General features: G+C 41.6%; 1 protein-coding gene across 2 annotated transcripts in view; it reads left to right on the plus strand.

Moving 5' to 3' along the window:
- SEMA4G (semaphorin 4G) overlaps window positions 1–19,157 on the plus strand; it is a 273,488-nt gene that overhangs the window by 214,242 nt on the left and 40,089 nt on the right. For both annotated transcript variants that reach the window (XM_040361900.1, XM_040361901.1), the window contains exons 7-8: window positions 1,369–1,485; window positions 7,514–7,671. In XM_040361900.1, the coding sequence (XP_040217834.1) occupies window positions 1,369–1,485; window positions 7,514–7,671 (275 nt within the window). The remainder of the gene's footprint in view (window positions 1–1,368; window positions 1,486–7,513; window positions 7,672–19,157) is intronic.

The following is a 19,157-nucleotide window of genomic DNA, read 5'->3' on the forward strand; positions in this document are numbered from 1 at the left end:
TGTATTACCTTGGGGAGATGCAGTCTAGAATACTGCAATCACTGAGGAGCAAATGATACCAGCTGTGATGTATTTCAGTTATCTTGCAAACCTGGCCTGTTAGTGGGCCCTGCAGGACAAGGTTGATGACCACTGGCCTAGGCTAATAAGGAGGAGGAAGTAATGAAGGACTACAAAATAAAGGTATTTACAAGCAACAAAATAAATAAAAATTGTCCATTCTGAACACTGAGATTAGGGCATGCAGCACAGACAAACATAAAACAATGGGTGGAACTCCACTTTAAGTATTATTCTATTTAACACATTTTAACAGCTCTGGTCCAAGCTAATACTCTATATTGTAGTATTTCAATCGTAGTTAATTATTCTTAGTTATATTAACTAATTTACTTTTTCTTTTCTGTAATGGTCAAATAACCTACCTAACAGTAGCTACTTAGTGGACCTTAAAATTCTACCATTCATGTTAAACATGGTTTGCTTACTGCTGTATTATTTATGACAACTACTTGTTGATCCAATCAATAAAATATTTTGACAAGGAAAATGTGGAAGTAAGTGTTTACTTAGAAATCAGTGATTGAAGAGTAATTACGTTTTCAATGAATTCTAGGAAAATGAGACACAAGGGTAGGACAAAAACTCTAAATTTCAAAAGAGCCAACTTTACTAAGCTGTGTTCCATGCTACTACATGATACTTAATGGGATCAAATTCATGAAACAAAGAACACTGAAGAAAAGTGGGGATGCTTTTACCACTTCCGCTCTGGAAGATTTACTCACCCCCCATGACCAGGCCATTTTCTGCAATACGATATTGCATTACTTCAACTGTCAATTGCGCGGTTGTGCGACGATGTACCCAAATTAATGTCCTTTTTTTTCCCCCGCAAATAGAGCTTTTTGGTATTTGATCATCTCTTTTTTGGGGTATAAACAATAACAGACTGACAATTTTGAAAAATAGCATCAATTTTTTTTTACTTTTCTGCTATAAAACCTATCCAATAAAAAAAAAAGTTAAAAAAAAATTGCATTCTGCTACATGTTTTTGGTAAAATAAAATTCCAATAAGTGTATATTGGTTGGTTTGCGCAAAAGTTATAGCGTCTACAAACTATGGGATATTTTTATGGAATTTTTGTTTATTTATTTTTACTAGTAATGGTGGCGATCAGCGACTTATATTGTGACTGCGATATTATAATATAACTGTGATCCGCTTTATGGCTTAGACCATTGGATTATATGCAGCTGTTTTGTCCCCTGTGCCTCCATTTACCTCTACCTTAAATGTATAAGTAGTTCACAGAAATAGGCTAAAATGAAGGATCAAAGTGATTTATTGCTTTGTTGATTTTAGATGGGGTTCTGTACACAGCATCAGGCTATGGGTTCTACAGCGCACCGGACATACGGAAAAATGTTTCAGTGCTGCATACATTGAAAACCGAAGCTTCGCCTCTTCAATGGCTGAATGGTAAGATCTCATTTGTGCACATTAGAGCTTATTTATAAAAACTAGCACAAAGAAATAAATATGTTGTTGGCTACAGGGAATAGTGGTTTTGTAGAGATTTTTCTTATTTTTTAAAGCCTGAACTGAAAAAAAACTTGTACAAATGTTTGTGGCAGTGAAATTTGGTATGTTGCATGTTAATATTTTATGTACCTCCCTAATCTTCTTTTCACATGGCTAGCTATTTTAGCCTTCAGCTTTGCTGAAAGACACCTGAATTCAGTTACTCAAATTTGGCATTTTTTTAAGTCAAATGGAGGCCCAAGTAATCTTCATTGCCTAGATTCTAGCACTCCATTACCCCAACCGCCCCCCTCCCCCTTTCTTTCCCAGCCAGCCAAAACATTGTATAATGTGAAAAATTCAGACTTTGCAGGAAAATTTACTAGGTCCTGTCTGCTAGTACCTAGCAGAGCACTAGATACATTTTCATGCAAGGTCTGATAAAAATGTTCACATTATATAATATTTTGGCTCTGTGTGTAAATTAAATGATTGATGGATTTACAGTTATAGACTGCTGCATTGATATGCACGGTTTGTTTTCCCTTAAAAGTTAAGATTGATCCTACCCCCTCTTAACTATTCAGCCTTCCTATTGCTCAGGGATCAAGTCCTGCGGGAACGCGTGGGAACGGAGTCCCTGCACTTTTTTCACAGCAGGAACGCAGTTCCCTTTGCAGGACGAGAGCAGCCGAGCCGCCCAAGCCAATCCTTCACTGAGCGGCGATGCCCAGCTCGAGTCACTGTCAGGCGAACCGCGGCAGGTCTGCCGCTAGTTATCGCGGGATTTAGAAAGAACAAGTCGCGGCAGACCTCCGCAATGTCTCCCGTGAACAATGACAAAAGCTCCCAGGAGACATTGCGGCATCAAGGAAGTGACGTTATACCCGCACACTACCGGATGAATCCATATACAGGAAGCGGCCAGTAACAAAGGATTACTAAGGTACAGTGGATCAAAAAAAAAAAAAAAACATGCGGTTTAGTAATTATGCATATGAGCGTATCATTTTTTTTTTCTTGGTGGGGGAGTGGATCTTGGGTGGGAGTTCCCACACTTTTTTCCTCAGGACTTGACCCCTGCTATTGCTCCTTAAATGTAATGGTCAACCTTGTTGTTCAGTAGGCAGGTAGAAGAGGTCAGGTCTTGTTAAACATTTGCTGGACATGTTAGAGAACATGTCATGAGAGCAATACGCTTCCAACTTTCTTCTGAATATGCTAGTGGACTAGTTTTTATGGTGACCCACTGGCTTGAGCACTTTTGAGGCTCCGAACCAGTGACACTGGTTATACTGGTGACAAAAAACAAAGCTTAGTGATTGGGTCAGTGTGTAGATATTTCAGTTTTTGGCAGGTACCGCTGGAGGGTTCAGCCATCTGACAATTTTCTATCTTGGATCTTTTGAGGGTTATGTTGTTGGGATGACCGTGGGTCAGCGGTGGCCATTAAATGGGGTCTGCAGTCTCCATGTTTGAATTATTCATTTACATAAAAGAAAGCATTAAAGAAGCTGTATTGAATGTACCAAATGTGGTCAGACCACCCAAACCTCTCAGGTGGACGAGATCAGAGTTTGGTATTATGGCAGGCTTGAGTGTCCAAGCTCTATATGTAGCTAGGGGCTTATTGAAGCCGCCAGATTCCATCTATAACTAAAATATTTATTTTGAGTGTATCGGCCCTTTTAAAGGCATGTAAATATAAATTTACTCCTCTGTATTTATTTCGTCCATATAAATCTTTCATCTACTTTCCAAATGCACTGTGCTGACAATTCTCAGGGGGCCTGTTTATCGCAGTCCGTTACCTGATGGCATCTAATCTCACCGCTTCTCTTGTTTTATGTAAGCAGATTTCCACTGCCCCTGAAATGTTTACTGTTGATATTCCCCAAACTTCTGACAAAATCACTGTTAGCTGTTCATTCAGGTATCGTGTGTTCATTTTCTGAGCTCCATTGGTTTTGACAAGTTTTCAGTTATCTTTTCATTATTGTATCTGTCTCCGCCAACCATCAGCTGCCACTCACGAACACCATGGTTCTAATCAGCACACACAATTGTCATTTTACATACATATTTTCTTGGTGTTTTCTAGCCTGAATGTGTGTGCCCAAGTGATTATTTTATACTGAGGGGAGAAGCGGCATCAATAATTCAGGGCAGACGTATGAAATGCCTTCTGCTCATACTCTGACATCCTTTGTTATGACATCCAGTAAACAAGAAGATAGTGAAACGGATGGCAACATACCAAGCAGACTGATGGGGGCCTCCAGACTTAAAGCTGTAAAAAAAAAAATAATGCAGCTTTGTGTTCATTAATATGTCACCAAATGTATTTTTTTTAAATATGTAAGCAGTGTATGTACATTCATTTGACGTTATACCAACCTCTTGCAAATCCTGAATACAGCAGGACTCTAGAGCAGAAGGAAGTGTGCTGCAATTCCATGTACTAAAAAAGGTTTGCTGATAGCAATAGACAGCAGAGTGACCAAGAACTAAGCTTATTTCACTGTCCAGTCACAGACTGATGGAGTGGCAAGACTTGTAAATGTTGCATATCTGCACAAGAGAAAAATCAGGTCTCCTTTTTCAATCAGACTGTGTAAATCTCAAGAACTGGATGGACAAAAATACAAATCCTATGGCAGGTTAAATAGTTTGTGTGTGTGTATGTATGTATGTATATATGTATATATGTATATATATATATATATATATATATATATATATATGTATGTGTATATGTATATGTATATATATATATATATATGTATGTATGTGTATATATATATACATATATATATATATATATATATATATATATATATATATATATATATATATATATATATATAACCTAAAATTAAAAAAATAAATATATATTTCATATGTGTATTTAGCAGTTAGCTTGGAATTCAGCTTTAAGCTAGGTATATTGCATTTGTTTTTCTTTTGTGTTAAACTGGCCATACAGACAAGGCTAGATTATTTTCTTGGAATTTAACCGGTTTGCATACAGGATACCCACATGTAGCATTTAAACAAAGATATAACATTTTAAAATGCAGTAGTGATTGCATGTATTGTATGTAATCATAGTAAATATGTAAGGTGAAAAAATTTCCGGTTTATCTAGTCCCTGCATTATACATTCTGAATAGTTTTTTTTTTTTTTAGAGCAGTCTGAAGATGGTCTGCACACATATTTTTGCACAATTCCTCATTCCTTAGTCGATTGTACAGTCTGAGAGTAGTATGTATTGCTAACAGATGGGATTATGGGGATTTTTGATTAGGGTTTTCAGCAGGTAAGTTGAAAGGACTAGTTAAATAAAAAGATAGGTTATCATTGTATGACATGCTCACTGCCAGTAAAGCAATAGTTAAGAAAAAGTTAAAGCGGTTCTAAAGGTTTTTTTTTTTAGAATAGGACACCCATTTTCTAGGTAAATATATTTCTAAAGGTGACATGCCATTTTTTATCACATGTCAATAACAACCCAGGCAATCCATACATACAAAGAAACCAAAACAAAGAAGTTCAGAAATTAAAGGGTCACTAAAGGAAAAAAATGTTTTTGCTGAAATGACTGTTTACAGGGCATAGAGACATAAAAGTTAACTGATTCCTTTTAAAAATCATTAAAAATAGATAAAAATCAATCATATAATGTGCCTCTAGTTTCACTTTCGTTTTTAAACTGGTTTCTGTGAAGTAGAGAGAGACACAGAACAAAAACAAACAAATCCAGGGCAGTGTTTTGTTTTTAAAATGAATCTGATTGGTTCTGAGGAGTTTTAGACACACAGCTTGGACCACAGTGAAAAGCTGCCATGAGATTTTTCATAAGGAGCCAGACAAGCAGGAAGTGTGGAGATCACAGCAGAATTACAGCAACTTTAAAGCAAAAACGAACAATGAGGACATGAAACCAGGACTACAGTAAGGTAAAGGAAGCTATTTAGCTAAAAAAATATTTTCCTTTAGTGATCCTTTAAGTTATGCGTAATAAAATGGAATGACACATGGAAAAAGTATTGAACACATGAAGGAAAGGGAGGTGCAACAAGACATGGAAAGCCAAGACACCAGCTAAAATCTATCAGTAATTAGAAAGCAATCCTGCCCCTTGTCAGTGCAAATTAATATCGGCTGGTTCAGTCTCAACTAATGGCCTATAAAATGGTGTCTTATTACCAAAATGTCACACAAGAAACATCTCATGATAGGTAAAAGCAAAGATCTCTCTCAAGACCTTCACAACCTTATTGTTGCAAAACATACTGATGGCATTGGTTACAGAAGGATTTCTAAACTTCTGAATTCTCCAGTGAGCACTGCTGGGGCCGTAATCTGGAAGTGGAAAGAACATCATTGCACCCTCAACCGACTCCTCATAAGATTTCTGACAGAAGAGTGAAAAGAAATATCAGAAGAGGATCACTTGTGGAGAGCTTCAGAAAGACTTGGACTTAGCAGGTGCATTTGTTTCAAAGAAAACTAAGTAATGCACTCTACCGCCATGGCTTGTATGCATGCTCACCACGCCAGACTCCATTGCTGAAGAAAAAGCATGTTGAAGCTTGTTCAAAGTTTGCTGCACAACAGTTAGACAAGTCTTTGAAATACTGGGAGAATATATTCTGGTCAGATGAGACCAAAATTGAACTCTTTGGGTGCCATAACACACACAATGTTTGGGGGTCAAATGGCACTACACATCACCCCAAGAAAACCCCCATACCAACATTAAACAGTAAAATTTGGAGGTGGGAACATCATGGTGTGGGGCTTTTTTTCAGCATACGGTACTGGCAAACTTCATATCAGGATGAATAGAAAAATGTACCAAAGGCATTCTTTATAAAAATCTGCTGCCATCTACCAGGATGATGAAGATGTAACAAGGGTGGACAATTCAGCAAGACAATGATCCCGAACACAAAGCCAAGGAAAATCTCAATTGGTTTCAAAGAGGGAGAAAATAAAGCTGCTAGAAAGGCCCATTTCTGAACGTATTTGTTTTGGAGTTGGATATTTGGTAACCTCATTGTGCCATACCATCAGGGAGCCGCGTGATTGGCCCCAAATGTATTCTGAAGCAGGACGACGATCACAAGCATACAGCCAGTATCCTTAGGAACTATCTTTATAGTAAAGAAGAACTAGGAGTCCTGCCAAGTGTACCTAGAATAATTGATGCTGTTTTGAGGGCGGGGGGGGGGCGGGGGGGTTACGCCAAACATTGTTTTGATTTGGATTTCTCTTCTGTTCATTTACTTTCAATTTTGTTAATTGATGAATATAAACTATTAACACTTCTATTTCTGAAAGGCTTCTTAATTTACAGCTTTTTTTTTCACACCTGCGAGTACATCTCCAAATGTTTACTAATGTCTACAGTCAACTAAAACCTGCAGCTTATTTAGAACTGTCAGCGCATTTTTTCTTTACAGGGATGGAGTTTTGCATACATATTTCTGAATCGCTGCTCAAGTGGTACCTATTTTAATGTGATACTAAAGTCCTATTTTGTCACCTAAAATAAAAAACATATTGTACTTACCTGCTCTGTGTGAGGTAATTACCTCCATTTCTGGGGTCCCCTGCAGCAATCTCCACTCCTCCTCTTCCCTGAGTGCCCCCTCAGCAATCTGTGTGCTGAGTGGGCACAAGTACCGGGCACACTCCTAAGCAGGGCTGTGTGCGTCCATAGACACACACATTGTGGCTCAGCTACACCTTTTCTCCCTCCTCACAGAATTTGACTGCAGCAGTAGCCAATGGCTCCCATTGCTGCCCTTGTCTCTTGTGAGAAGAGAAAGATGAGAGACAAGCACAACTCTGGATTGCTGACAGGCTCAAGTAGGTGTTTAGGAATGGGGGGTATGGGGAAGCCACTTTAAACATGTCCCTCCTGTGTACAAGTCCCTGATTGCCAACTGCTTATTTGTGGTGTTTTGCTTTTCACAGATGCTGAGTTTGTGTCCTCCTCTTTGGTTCAAGAAAGTGTAAATTCTGCAATAGGAGATGATGATAAAATCTACTACTTCTTCAATGAACAAGTCAAGGAAGAAAGTTCTGAGTTTCTAGCCAACACCAAAGTTGCAAGAGTTGCTCGAGTGTGCAAGGTAGGCAACTTAATCTAGATTTTGCGGTTCCTTAGGGTGCACCTACATTTAGTAAAAAATAGTAAGCATGAAATTTAGTTCCCACTGCATCTCCATTTCTGTCATATGGGCTTGGGTGCTTTCAGGTTCTTGCACATGTACTATTAGATTGACCATAGAAAAATGGTTCAGACCAAGAGGCTGGTAAATGCAGGTTCAAGTGAAGGTTCTGTCGGCGCTTGCATTTTAATTATTACATGTTGTCTAAGCAGAAAAACTGGGCAAGTGTTAGGATTTGAGTGACTTTGACAAGTTCCAAATTATAGTGTCTAGGTGACTTGGTCAGAGCATCGCCAAAATTGCAGCTCTTGAGGAATGCTCCTGGTTTGTAGTGGTCAGGACCTAACAAAGTGGTCCTTGAAAAGAAAAATGGCAAACTAGTGACGGGGTCATGGGTTTCCAAGGCTCATTGATGCACACAGGGAGCAAATGCTGGCCTGTGTAGTCCGGTCAAATAGAAACGCTATTGTAGCTCAAATTGCTGAAACAGTTAAAGTGGGAGTAGGTAAGCCTATAACAAGTAAAGATACAGCATGCCTGCAGCTATCCTTCAAAACCCTGTGCCATGGGTAGCGGCTCCCATGCAAATGCGTGGCAATTACGTCACTGCGGCGCATACTAGCACATTATAACTTAACCTTTACCTTGTTTAAATCGAAGTTCCAACCATTTATCTCCTCAACCTGTCCGGTGCCACATTTGGCACCTTTCGGGGGGGGGGGGGGGAGCGGATCACTGTGTTTGACAGTTTGTATAATGTCCACAGTTCTGGGAGACTGGGCCACGGCACATTACATCAGCAGTTCGACTCCATCCCTTCTCCTTCCCCCGCCACCAGGCCAGTAGGAGAGCACAGTGGTGCCTCGCGCATGCGCAGTAGGAACCCAGAGTGAAGCCATTAATCTTCACTACCGGGTTCCCTTACCGGCAATGGCGGCGGCAGCACCTGTCAGCTGATGGAAACTGCAGTGCCGACATCACTGGACTCTGGGACAGCTAAGTGTCCTATTATTAAAAGTCAGCAGCTGCAGTATGTGTAGCTCCTGGCCTCTTAATTTTTGCAGGGGTGGGCGGACATCCGCTTTAAAAACAAAAAGCATGTCAGAACACAGTGCATCTCCAATTGTTCTGTCTGCGACCCCCGTGTCCACAGCCAATAATGGCGGTAATCGGCATGAGGGCATCAGAACTGTAACATGAACTAGTGGAAGAAGGTGGCCTGGTCTGAAGAACTCCAGGAATGATTTTGGGAACACAATGAGTTTGAGGCATCGTTTTGGCCTCCAGATTCTTCAGATCTCTAATCAGCTGAGCATCTGTGGGATGTGCTTGAAAAACAAGTGCAATCCATGGAGGCCCCACCTCCCAACTCGCAGCACTTTTTCTTCTTTTTTTTTTGTATGAAAACAACAAACATGTTATACTTACCTGCCCTATGAAATAGTTTTGCACAGAACAGGCCAGATCCTCCCCTCCTCAGGACCCTCTTCCGTGCTGATGGCCCCTCCCCTTCTGTCGAGTGCCCCGACAGCAAGCTGTTGTGTGTGTATGTAGCTTAATCTGGACAGGTTTCTGTGTTGCATCTTTATAATCAAACAAGAACTAAATATATCAAGTCTTTGTTATATTCAGGATAAATAGCTCATGGTATGCTCATTTATTTTACATAAAGTCTTAGGAACAATTTGACAATAAGCTTTCCAGTGGGAAAAAAAAGGGACTGGCAAATCTGGCTTGGCTTAGATTGTTTGCTCCGTGGGAGAGTTTTCTTTCCTCCTTACTCTGTCTTGTATTTCTTTCAGTCAGTCCTATTCTATCTGTTCTGTGTAGGATAATAGTAATTGTGTTTTACTATGACTTGTTGGCAGCACTCCTCATATTGAGTAAAGTGGTCTCAAATGAACACTTTGTCAGGCATGCTTCTTGTGTTAACAGAAGGCTATAAACGCGTCCATTTCTCAGCTGTTCCAAAACATCACAAAATAGCGCACATTTTCCCGATATAAAAACAAGCTGTAAACTCATAGGCGTTATCAGATAAGGCACGTTTCCCCAGTAAACTCATTTCTTGTTTTGTTACAAGCCATCAGCCAGATTACTTTACAATGCATGCAGATGGTAAATAGCTTAATTTCTTATCAATTTCTACAACATTTCCCTTTACTGAAAATGGGTTTCACAACAGACTAATTAGCTAGTGCATTGAACTCATGTTTTCACAGTCAGGTGACTGAGCAGGGACAGAGTAATGGAGTCTCCTTTTCAGAAAGATGTACAGCTTTTCATTGTGCAAGAGAACACAGTGGTCACACAACCCTTTCTTAGAAAGTATGACTAATAGTATATATTGTGTATGTACAGAAACCCATGTAAGGCTGGCCATACAATTATGCAATTTTCTTTCTTTCAACCACGGGTTCCTCCTCAACATAGTCAGTGTTAATGGGAACCCCTCCCACAGCGCTGTTGTACTTTGCCGGAGGGGAGCACAGGGATCTTTCCCCACCAACAGTATACATCGCTGTTGGTGTCCTTGGCACAAATTAGCTCTTTTGGTCAGATTTCTGTTTTTAATATGTGCTTGGTCTCTTCAGCTACCTTCATTAAATTCTACTTTTGGACCTAAAGCAGAACTGAATGCTTTTTACACAGGACTGTGAGCAGACAGGCTATTATCGCAGAAGAGACATTCAGCGTGTCTCTTCTACAATAAAAAACACCTACCTTTGCACTCTGTCTTTTGTTAAATGCCTACAGTTCTGTTTTAAAGCAAAACTACACTGCATCGGAGCAGCACAAACCAAACACGCTATTTCATTCATTTTTATTATTCAAAGCAAACTTCCCCATTCATCCATGTCTCATCCAACTCACTTTGAAAAACACCCCTCTAGCAATTCTGGCTGCTGCCATCTTGAGTAAGGGCAGATTGATTTACTTCCTGGAATCTGGAAACCGTCTGCCCTTAACTAGAAAGCTCCTCTTAAAGACTTTTGGGATGTATGACAAAATTTGCCTAGGCATGGAAACCAGGAAATAATTGAAGAAATGTAAAAATGCATTTTATACCAAGTAAAGGGGTTGTAAAGGTGTCCCTCGGTGGCTGTCTCGGCCATGGCCACCAACTGTATCACTCGGCTCGCCCCTCCGGGCTTGCTGCATCATTGATTTGATTGACAGCAGCAGGAGCCAATGGCTGCGCTGCTATCAATCTCCAATGAAGAGCTGCCTCAAACTGGGGGAAACCATCGCGGGATCGTGCCCACTGAGTTTCCGCTCATTGGAACCCTCCCCCCTCTGGTGTCACATTTGACATCTTTCAGGGGGAGGGGGGTTGCAGATACCTGTCAAAACAGGTATTTGCACCCACTTCTGTGAGTCCTCTCTGCGGGGACTCTGTGGGTAGTACGTCACTTCCCGCCCGCCCGATGTGTTCTGGGAAATCTATGGGGTAACACCATTAGATCTCAGCGGTTCATGCTGGGACTTGTAGTCCTTTACATTTGGGCAGGCCTCGGCATGGGAGGAGTCACATCAACAGCCAGTGGCAGGAGGGGCGTTCACCTTCCTGGAGTTCTGGTGTGTCGGACTAGTGGTAGGCTGCTGGTGGCAAATGACACTGCACCCGGAGGCAGGCTATGGGTGGCAAGTTGCACACTACATCTGGTAGCAGGCTATGGGTGGAAAGTGGCACACTGCATTTGGTGGCAGGCTATGAGTGTAAGGGGCACACTGCATCTGGTCGCAGGCTATCGGTGGCAAGTGACAAGCCGCATCTGTTGGCAGGCAAGGGTGGCAAGTGACAAGCAGCATCTGGTGGCAGGCAACGGTGGCACACCTATCTGGTGGCATGCGACAAGCTCGGGGTTCCCACTGATTGTGCATTATGGTACGTTGAACTATTTTATTTCTATTACTGCATTGTAATATATAATAATGTGAATTGATCATCCTAACACCATCTCAAGCATGGTGTCGGGATGATTTAAGTGATAAATGTGACAGAACCCACTGTCACTGTGTGTTTTGGAGAGGGCTGTGGTCTGGCCTCCTACCAACAGACTATGGCCCGGCAGAGAACGAGAGACTTGGAGACAAAATGATATTGGGATAATGTAATGGTGTCTCCTACAGGGCTGGACTGGGACAAAAATTTGGCCCTGGACTTCATCCAGACTGGCCCACTTTGACAGGTTTCTCCCATGGCGGACGGACAACTCCTGCACTCCCCTTCCCCGGCCACCCAAGCCCCCTCTCCCCCTTCACTAGCCATTCTACTTTATTAGAGTAGAGCGGCTGGTACTGGTACTTTTATAGGCAGTACCAGTGGGGAAGCTAGACATTATTTCACCCAGGGAAAATAATCGGTTCGGTGACCCCCCCCCCCCCCCTTATGGGACAAGATTAGGCAGAAGTGAGAAACTCCCAGGCCATAGCTGTTGAGTCAGCTGTCCCCTTCCCCATGCTCCTCTGTTATCCCCCCTGCTCCTCTGGTCCTCTTCCTGCTTCTCTGTTCCCCCCAGGTGAGCGCTGCGGGGAGGAAGAGGAGGTGAGCGCTGCGGGAAGGGAGAGACAGAGGAGCGGAGGAGGGCAGCGGTCTGCTGTCACTGAAGCCGGCCCACTGAGCCATCGGCCCACAGGGAAACTCCCTGTAGTCCCAATGGCCAGTCCATCCCTGGTCTCCTATATAAGTTGCATCGGTTCTCCCCCATCCTTCTTCTCTTGTTATTGTGTTTAAATATGTTAGGTCTTGGAATGTATTATAATCCCTTTGTTTCAACTGTAGTTTCTGTTTGAATGTACAAGTGTTGAGTTTCCGTTGGTTCTTCTTGTCCCCTACCCCCTCTATGATGAGGCTAAGGGGAGTGTTCCTAACTGTGTTTAAAGGTGTATGTTTTGTACTTAATAAACAGTTTATACTTTGCATGCTTAACCCTCAACACCTGTGTGGTTTGCCTTGTGATTGGTGGGTTAAAGGGGTTGTAAAGCTTCATGTTTTTTCACCTTAATGCATCCTATGAGGAGGAACCGGAAGTTTGATTTTTGGGTGGAACTTCGCTTTAAGCTGTCCATACATGGTTCCTTTTTTTTCGTTTAGCCCAGTGTTTCTCAATTTTTTTTCCATCAAGGCACCCTTTAAAATTTTACACAAATTTTGAGGCACCCCGTTCTAAAATTTTAAAAACTAAACTAATAGTCTTGCATAATGTAGCAACATCCACATGTGTAGGACACCCAACATTAGCAGTTATTTATTCTTCCAAAGCAAATAACATCTTTGCACACTGGTACTAATTAGTATTCCAGTGTTTCTCTTCACCCTCAGTTTCTCTTCCTTAATCGGCTAATGCGACCCTGGTGCTGAAGGAGAGGGGGAGCGGCAGGTACCAGATACCTTCCTTCTCAACCAATTACATTGGCTAGAAGGTTGTAAAGGTGTCGGTGCACACAGTAGTGTATTTAGGTTTTGTGCTGTCCTAGGCCTGACTAAACTCCTGCACCCCTACTTTAAATATGATCCACTCCTTCTTGTCAAGGCCATACCCCTTCCTGTTTAAGACCCGCCCTGAATTTTTTAGGTGGGGACACTGGTTCTGAGGGCCTGGGGGGGGGGTGGCAATGGATTCCATTCATTTGCATAGATTTCCTCTCGCTTCCTGTTTGGCTATGGGGCAGGAAGTGAAGGGAAATCTCTGCAATGGGACAGGGATGGTAAAAATAAACTGACAGGGGCTATAACCCTCCCTTACTCTATCCAAAATGAAAGAAAAAAAATAGTGTTGCCTATAGTTCTACTTTAAGCACAAATTTCTGATAATTTTATGGAGATGACTAAGAAGATATAACCATGCCAATGGTGCAGCCGAAAAACATATAGCAGTGAGGAAGGTTTGTGGTCCAGGATTATAGGATAGTCAAAATTGGAAGCGGCGCCCCCCCACCCCCCAACAGTTGCGGAATGCCGGCCGTGCGCATACCGGAAGCAGTGCGGCCGCTTTATGGGGGCGCTAGACTAATTTGCCTCTCAGTCCAGTCCGCCCCATAAGACTGGCGCTACACAAGTGTAGCACAAGCCGGCGGGGACTCTTTCCATGCTGCCCCCTGCAAAGTGCTGCCCTAGGCCTGGGCCAGGATACAGCGTTGGGTGCACAATGAAAATATGTGGCTTTGTGTAACTTGTAGGGAGTTTTTCTGCAATTTCTAGGTATTTTTGCCAAGGCACCCCTGAATCAAGCCCAGGGATGCCTGGGCACCCTGGTTGAAAAAGACTGGTTTTGGAAACGTGCACCAGTTTTAGTAAGTCTTCCCCTTTAGGTATCCAAAATTGAATTCTGCTGTCCATTGCTTCCCAGCATTTACTTTCTACTCTGTATATATCAAATATATGCTGGTGTTATAATTGCTATCTTGACTGGCTGTCTGTAATAACACATAAATTGGGAAAGCTGATATTTTTCCAAGGAGACAACAAACATACTTGGTATCGGTCCCAAATTTTCTCAGTGTTACATGACATGTTTATAAATTATCTTTATTTCCTAACATGTACTAGTGAACTAACAGCTGGAATTCACTTTTCTGCTTCTCACAGTTTTCTTCCAGCAGTTCAGTCCCACTGGCCTTCTTGTGAGTTCATCATGTAAATGTCAAACCCAGTATTTATTTCTCTTTTATTTATTTTTTTAAGTAAATGCCATGCTCAAGAACAGCTATGGCAAGATGTCTGCTGTTGCCTTTTTTGAAAAGTAAAAACCCCTTTTTTATGCCTGTGATTTAGTTTCCCTTAGTTATGTAGGCTTGACTTCTCCGTGGTTCTTATGCAAGCTCCATCAATTGCCATTCCACTGCCTAGTGAGTGTAAGGCGGGCCATACATTATACAATTTTCTTGTACATTTTTCCTTTAGACTTCCCAGAACCATATAATATGAGGTTTAAACCTAAACCGTTTCAATTTGTATACAATCAGGCAGGCCCTTATACTACATAGCTGAATGTAAATCTAAAGGAAATTGAATATGAAAATTGTATAATGTATCAACAGCTTTAGTTTAAAGAAAGTACCGTATATACTCGAGTATAAGCCGAGTTTTTCAGCACATTCTTTTGTGCTGAAAATTCCCCCTTCGGCTTATACTCGAGTCACCTTTTTGCGCCTAATCTCTCGGACTTTGGGGACCTGGTACTAGCCGGCCGTAGGTCCCCATGACCCCAAACTTGGCCCACATATAGCCCCACTCTTCCTCTATAAGTGTGAAAAGTTTGTTGTCCGGGGGAGCACCGATTTTTCAAAGTTGGGCACCCCTTCCATAGACTCCCATGTTAAACGGTAATTTCTCCAGTAAATTGGGGACCCGGTACCGGCTGGCCGTAGGTTCCCATTGACCCCAAACTTGGCACACATATAGCCCCAGTTCTCCTCTATAAGTTTGTCTGGGGGACCTACGGCCGGGGAGCACCAATTTTTCAAAGCCGGGCACCCCTTCTATATACTCCCATGTTAAACGTAAGTCTAGTCATGGGCACAGTGAGGCATGCACATGGACACAGTGAGGCTTATTCTCGAGTAAATACGGTTAAGTCCCCCTTAAAGTGAGAGGGGCAAAGAAAAGATGGTACAATGGTACAGCTTCATAGAAGAGTGATGGCAGTAAAAAAGACCAAGTGGTCCATCAAGTCTGTCCCATTTCTTTTTTTGATCTGTATATAAATATACTCTCTATTCTTTTATGTTTTTTGTCTAAGTATAGGTCTGTGTTTGTCCCAAGCATGTTTAAATCCACTAACAGTTGACCGACTGTTACAAGCATCAACTACTCTTTGGTAAAAATAATATTTTCTAAGATTAGCTTTGAACTTTCCTCCTGCTAATATAAGGTCATGTCCCTGTGTTCTTGATATTAAAACTACTACCCTCATAATTTTAGTATTAATAACTTAGCAAACCTATGTTCCTCTTTTTAAAGCGTCGCCTATGGAGATTTTAACTACCATACTTTTTCTCCATTTCACAGGCGCACGCAATTTTAAAGCATGACATGTTAAATATCGAATTACTCAGGGCAACATAATTTTTCACATTTATATATAAAAATAAATGTTTTTTATTACTTCATGATATTGTATTTTATCTTTTTTTTTTAATTGCTTTTGAAAGACCGTGTGGCATAAAATATTGCAATGACCGCCATTTTATTCTCTTAGAGTTTAGGATTTGCCATTTCAGCTTAACAAATACCTAAAAAAAAAAATGTTCTGCTAATCATTACACCTCTTGAGAATTTGCGATATCAGGGTCAATGAATACTCTTGGTGAGATGGCTGAAAATAGACAAACCGCAGAGAAAAAACAATTTGCTCTATGTCCAATTTCACATGTACACAAGTGATAAAAAAACATTTCACAATGTGCTATCTTTTGTAGATACCATTCCAAGATTAGAGTCCTGTTTGCCATGTTAGAAATGCAGGAAGTTGTGAGTCACTGAAAAAGACTTTTAACTGAAAAAGAATTTTAGATTAAACTGCAGTTAGTTAATCGGATAAAGAAACTGTGTTGTGACGTAAAATCTTGGCTATATGAGTTAGGCTATTTTTGTATTTTTTTTAGCGGTGATATTAATTAAGCTAGTCCTATATGGCACAAAATCTGTCTGAATCCTGCTTAAATGGGTGCCCATAGACATGAAATCAGCACTGGTTGGATCTGTGACACTTTGTTTTTTGGTGGAGCTCTCGAAAAGCCTCGTACACACTATCGGATTTTCCGCGGACAAAGCGTAGGACTTTTGTCCGAAGGGCATTGGCCAGGAACTTGTATTGCATATAAACGGCAAAGAACCGTCGTCCAACAAGCACAAAACTATGTGGTTTTTCAACTCTTTAGCGCCACCCTGCCATCACACAATTCCCATCGGAAAATCCGTTCGTGTTTATGAGGCTTTAGAAGATCCTGAGAACAAAGGTGATATCTGTTTTCTGAGATATTGGGATGGCTGGGTGACATGTTTTTTTCCTGATATATTTCCTTGAAGAACCTGTACTATAGATAGATTTGCATGCACCTCCCATGGCAATGAGCTATGTAGCCGCTAGGATAGATTTTCTTACCTGTTGCTTCACTGACTGCATCTAGGACAAGTAAGTTTGGGTATTTTAAACATGGCTGTACTGGATATACAATATGGTTACAAAGTGCACTTATGTGAGAGTTGCACTGTTCATATCACACCAATAATTGCATTAGGAGATTTGACAGGTTAGGCTTTAAGAGAAACAAATGAAAACCAAACAATACTAATGCATTGCCACAAAAAACTGAATACAATAATGCAGATGCAGGTCAAATTTAAGCATGTTCCCACACCGAATCGGCTAAAAAAAACAATCAAAATAGTGTGGCGCTGCTGACAAATTTATATATTGACACATCACAACTAATTAAAGAAACAAAAAATAATATAAATAATCATAACATAGTTTCTGGTAAAAAAATAAAATAAAATGGTCCTACACCGGCATGTATGGGCAGCTTTAAGTAGCCCACGGTTGTTGTTGTTGCAACCAGTTTGGACAGCAGCAAAGTATCTAATCATGGCCTCTAGACCTGCCTTCTCAGCCTTTTACCTCCAAGGAACCCTTGAAATAATTTTCAGGTTTTGATTAAAAATAATGGTATTACCTTATAAGTGCTCAGTGTAGAAGTGACTCTTTACATTGGTGGTTATAGCAAAATGTTCCCCTTGCATATGTGGTCAGTGTAGGTGGAAGATCAATTGACCATTGCTCACTGCGTAAAGGGTTAGTTCACACGTGACTGTAAAGGTATTTTTTTTTATAAATAGCAGATTTCTCTATACATACCTGCTCTATGCAATGGAGTTACACAGAGCAGCCCCCGAACCTCCTCTTCTTGGGTCCCCTGTGCTTGCTTGCGTGCTTGCTCCCTAGCCCTGCTGCTGTGTCCATTGACACAGACAGCAGGACTCTGCCCTGTACTTCATTGACAGCAGCAGCTCCCAAAGCCCCAGTAAAACCCAAAAGTGAGGGGATAAAAGTGTTGCAGACGTGCACAGCGCTGGACCGAATAAAGGGCTCAGGTGAATAATGATGCCTCAATATTTTTTACCTTCATGTAAGGAATGCATGAAGATAAAAAATGTTTAGGCTTTAGAACCACTTTACCTTTGGTTAAAACTACACACTGAGGGCCAGATCCACGTACCTCTGCACTTCTTTACGTCCGGCGTAGTGTATCTCAGATACACTACGCCGCCGTAACTTACAGCGTATTTCTCGTATCCACAAAGAATTTCCGCCGTAAGTTACGGCGGCGTAGTGTAACTGTGTCGGCGTAAGGGCACGCAATTCAAATGGATGAGATGGGGGCGTGTTTTATGCTAATACGTCTTGACCCAACGTAAATTAAGTTTTTTCTGAACGGCGCATGCGCCGTCCGTGGGGGTATCCCAGTGCGCATGCTCCAAATTAACCCGCAACAAGCCAATGCTTTTGACGTGAACGTCATTCTACGCAAAGCCCTATTCGTGAACGTTTTACGCAAACGACGTACACAACGGAAAATTTGACGCTGGCCCTACGTCCACACTTAACATTGGCTGCGCCTCATATAGCAGGGGTAAAGGATTGTTTTCCCAAAAATGTATTATATTTTTCTCTCAACATTATTTGGGTTATTTAACATTGTGGATATCCACGAGCGCGGACTTTGCTGGTGTTTTTCTGTATAGCAGGGGTAACGTTACGACGAAAAAAGCCTTACGGAAACGACGTAAAAAAATGCGCCGGCCGGACATACGTTTGTGGATTTGCATATATAACTAATTTGCATACTCGACGCGGAAATCGACGGAAGCGCCACCTAGCGGCCAGCGTAAATATGCACCTTAGATCCGACGGCGTACTAAGACGTACGCCAGTCGGCTCCAGCCCAGCTTCAGGCGTATCTTGTTTTGTGGATACCAAATAAAGATACGCCGGAGCAACCTAGAAGTTACACGGCGTATCAATAGATACGCCAGCGTAACTTCTTTGTGGATCTGGCCCTATGTTTTTATCTGAAGGCACTCAGCTGCATAGGCGGTTTTTTGGTAAAGGTGAACTAACCCTTTAAGGAACTGCCAGCAACCTCAGGAGGCACCGACTGTTTCCCCAGAATCCTAATTGAGAAAGGCTGTTCTGGAGAGGACACACAATCTATGTCAGGCACCTTTTAGAACAATGTGGGATTTTAGTCCTTTCTTTTCAGTAAAATGTATGTAAACTCTAAACTTCTCTTACTTGCTCCCTTACGATCTATTAACCACTTCCCGCCCTGCCATATAGCAAAATGACGGACGGAAAGTGGTTGTATTATCCTAGCTAGCGCGTGCCAATTGATGGTGTAGTGTGTAGGGATGAGCTCCAGCGTGTTCGCATCGTACACGT

Source organism: Rana temporaria, chromosome 8 (genome assembly GCF_905171775.1).
Source record: "Rana temporaria chromosome 8, aRanTem1.1, whole genome shotgun sequence".
Taxonomy (NCBI): Eukaryota; Metazoa; Chordata; class Amphibia; order Anura; family Ranidae; genus Rana; species Rana temporaria.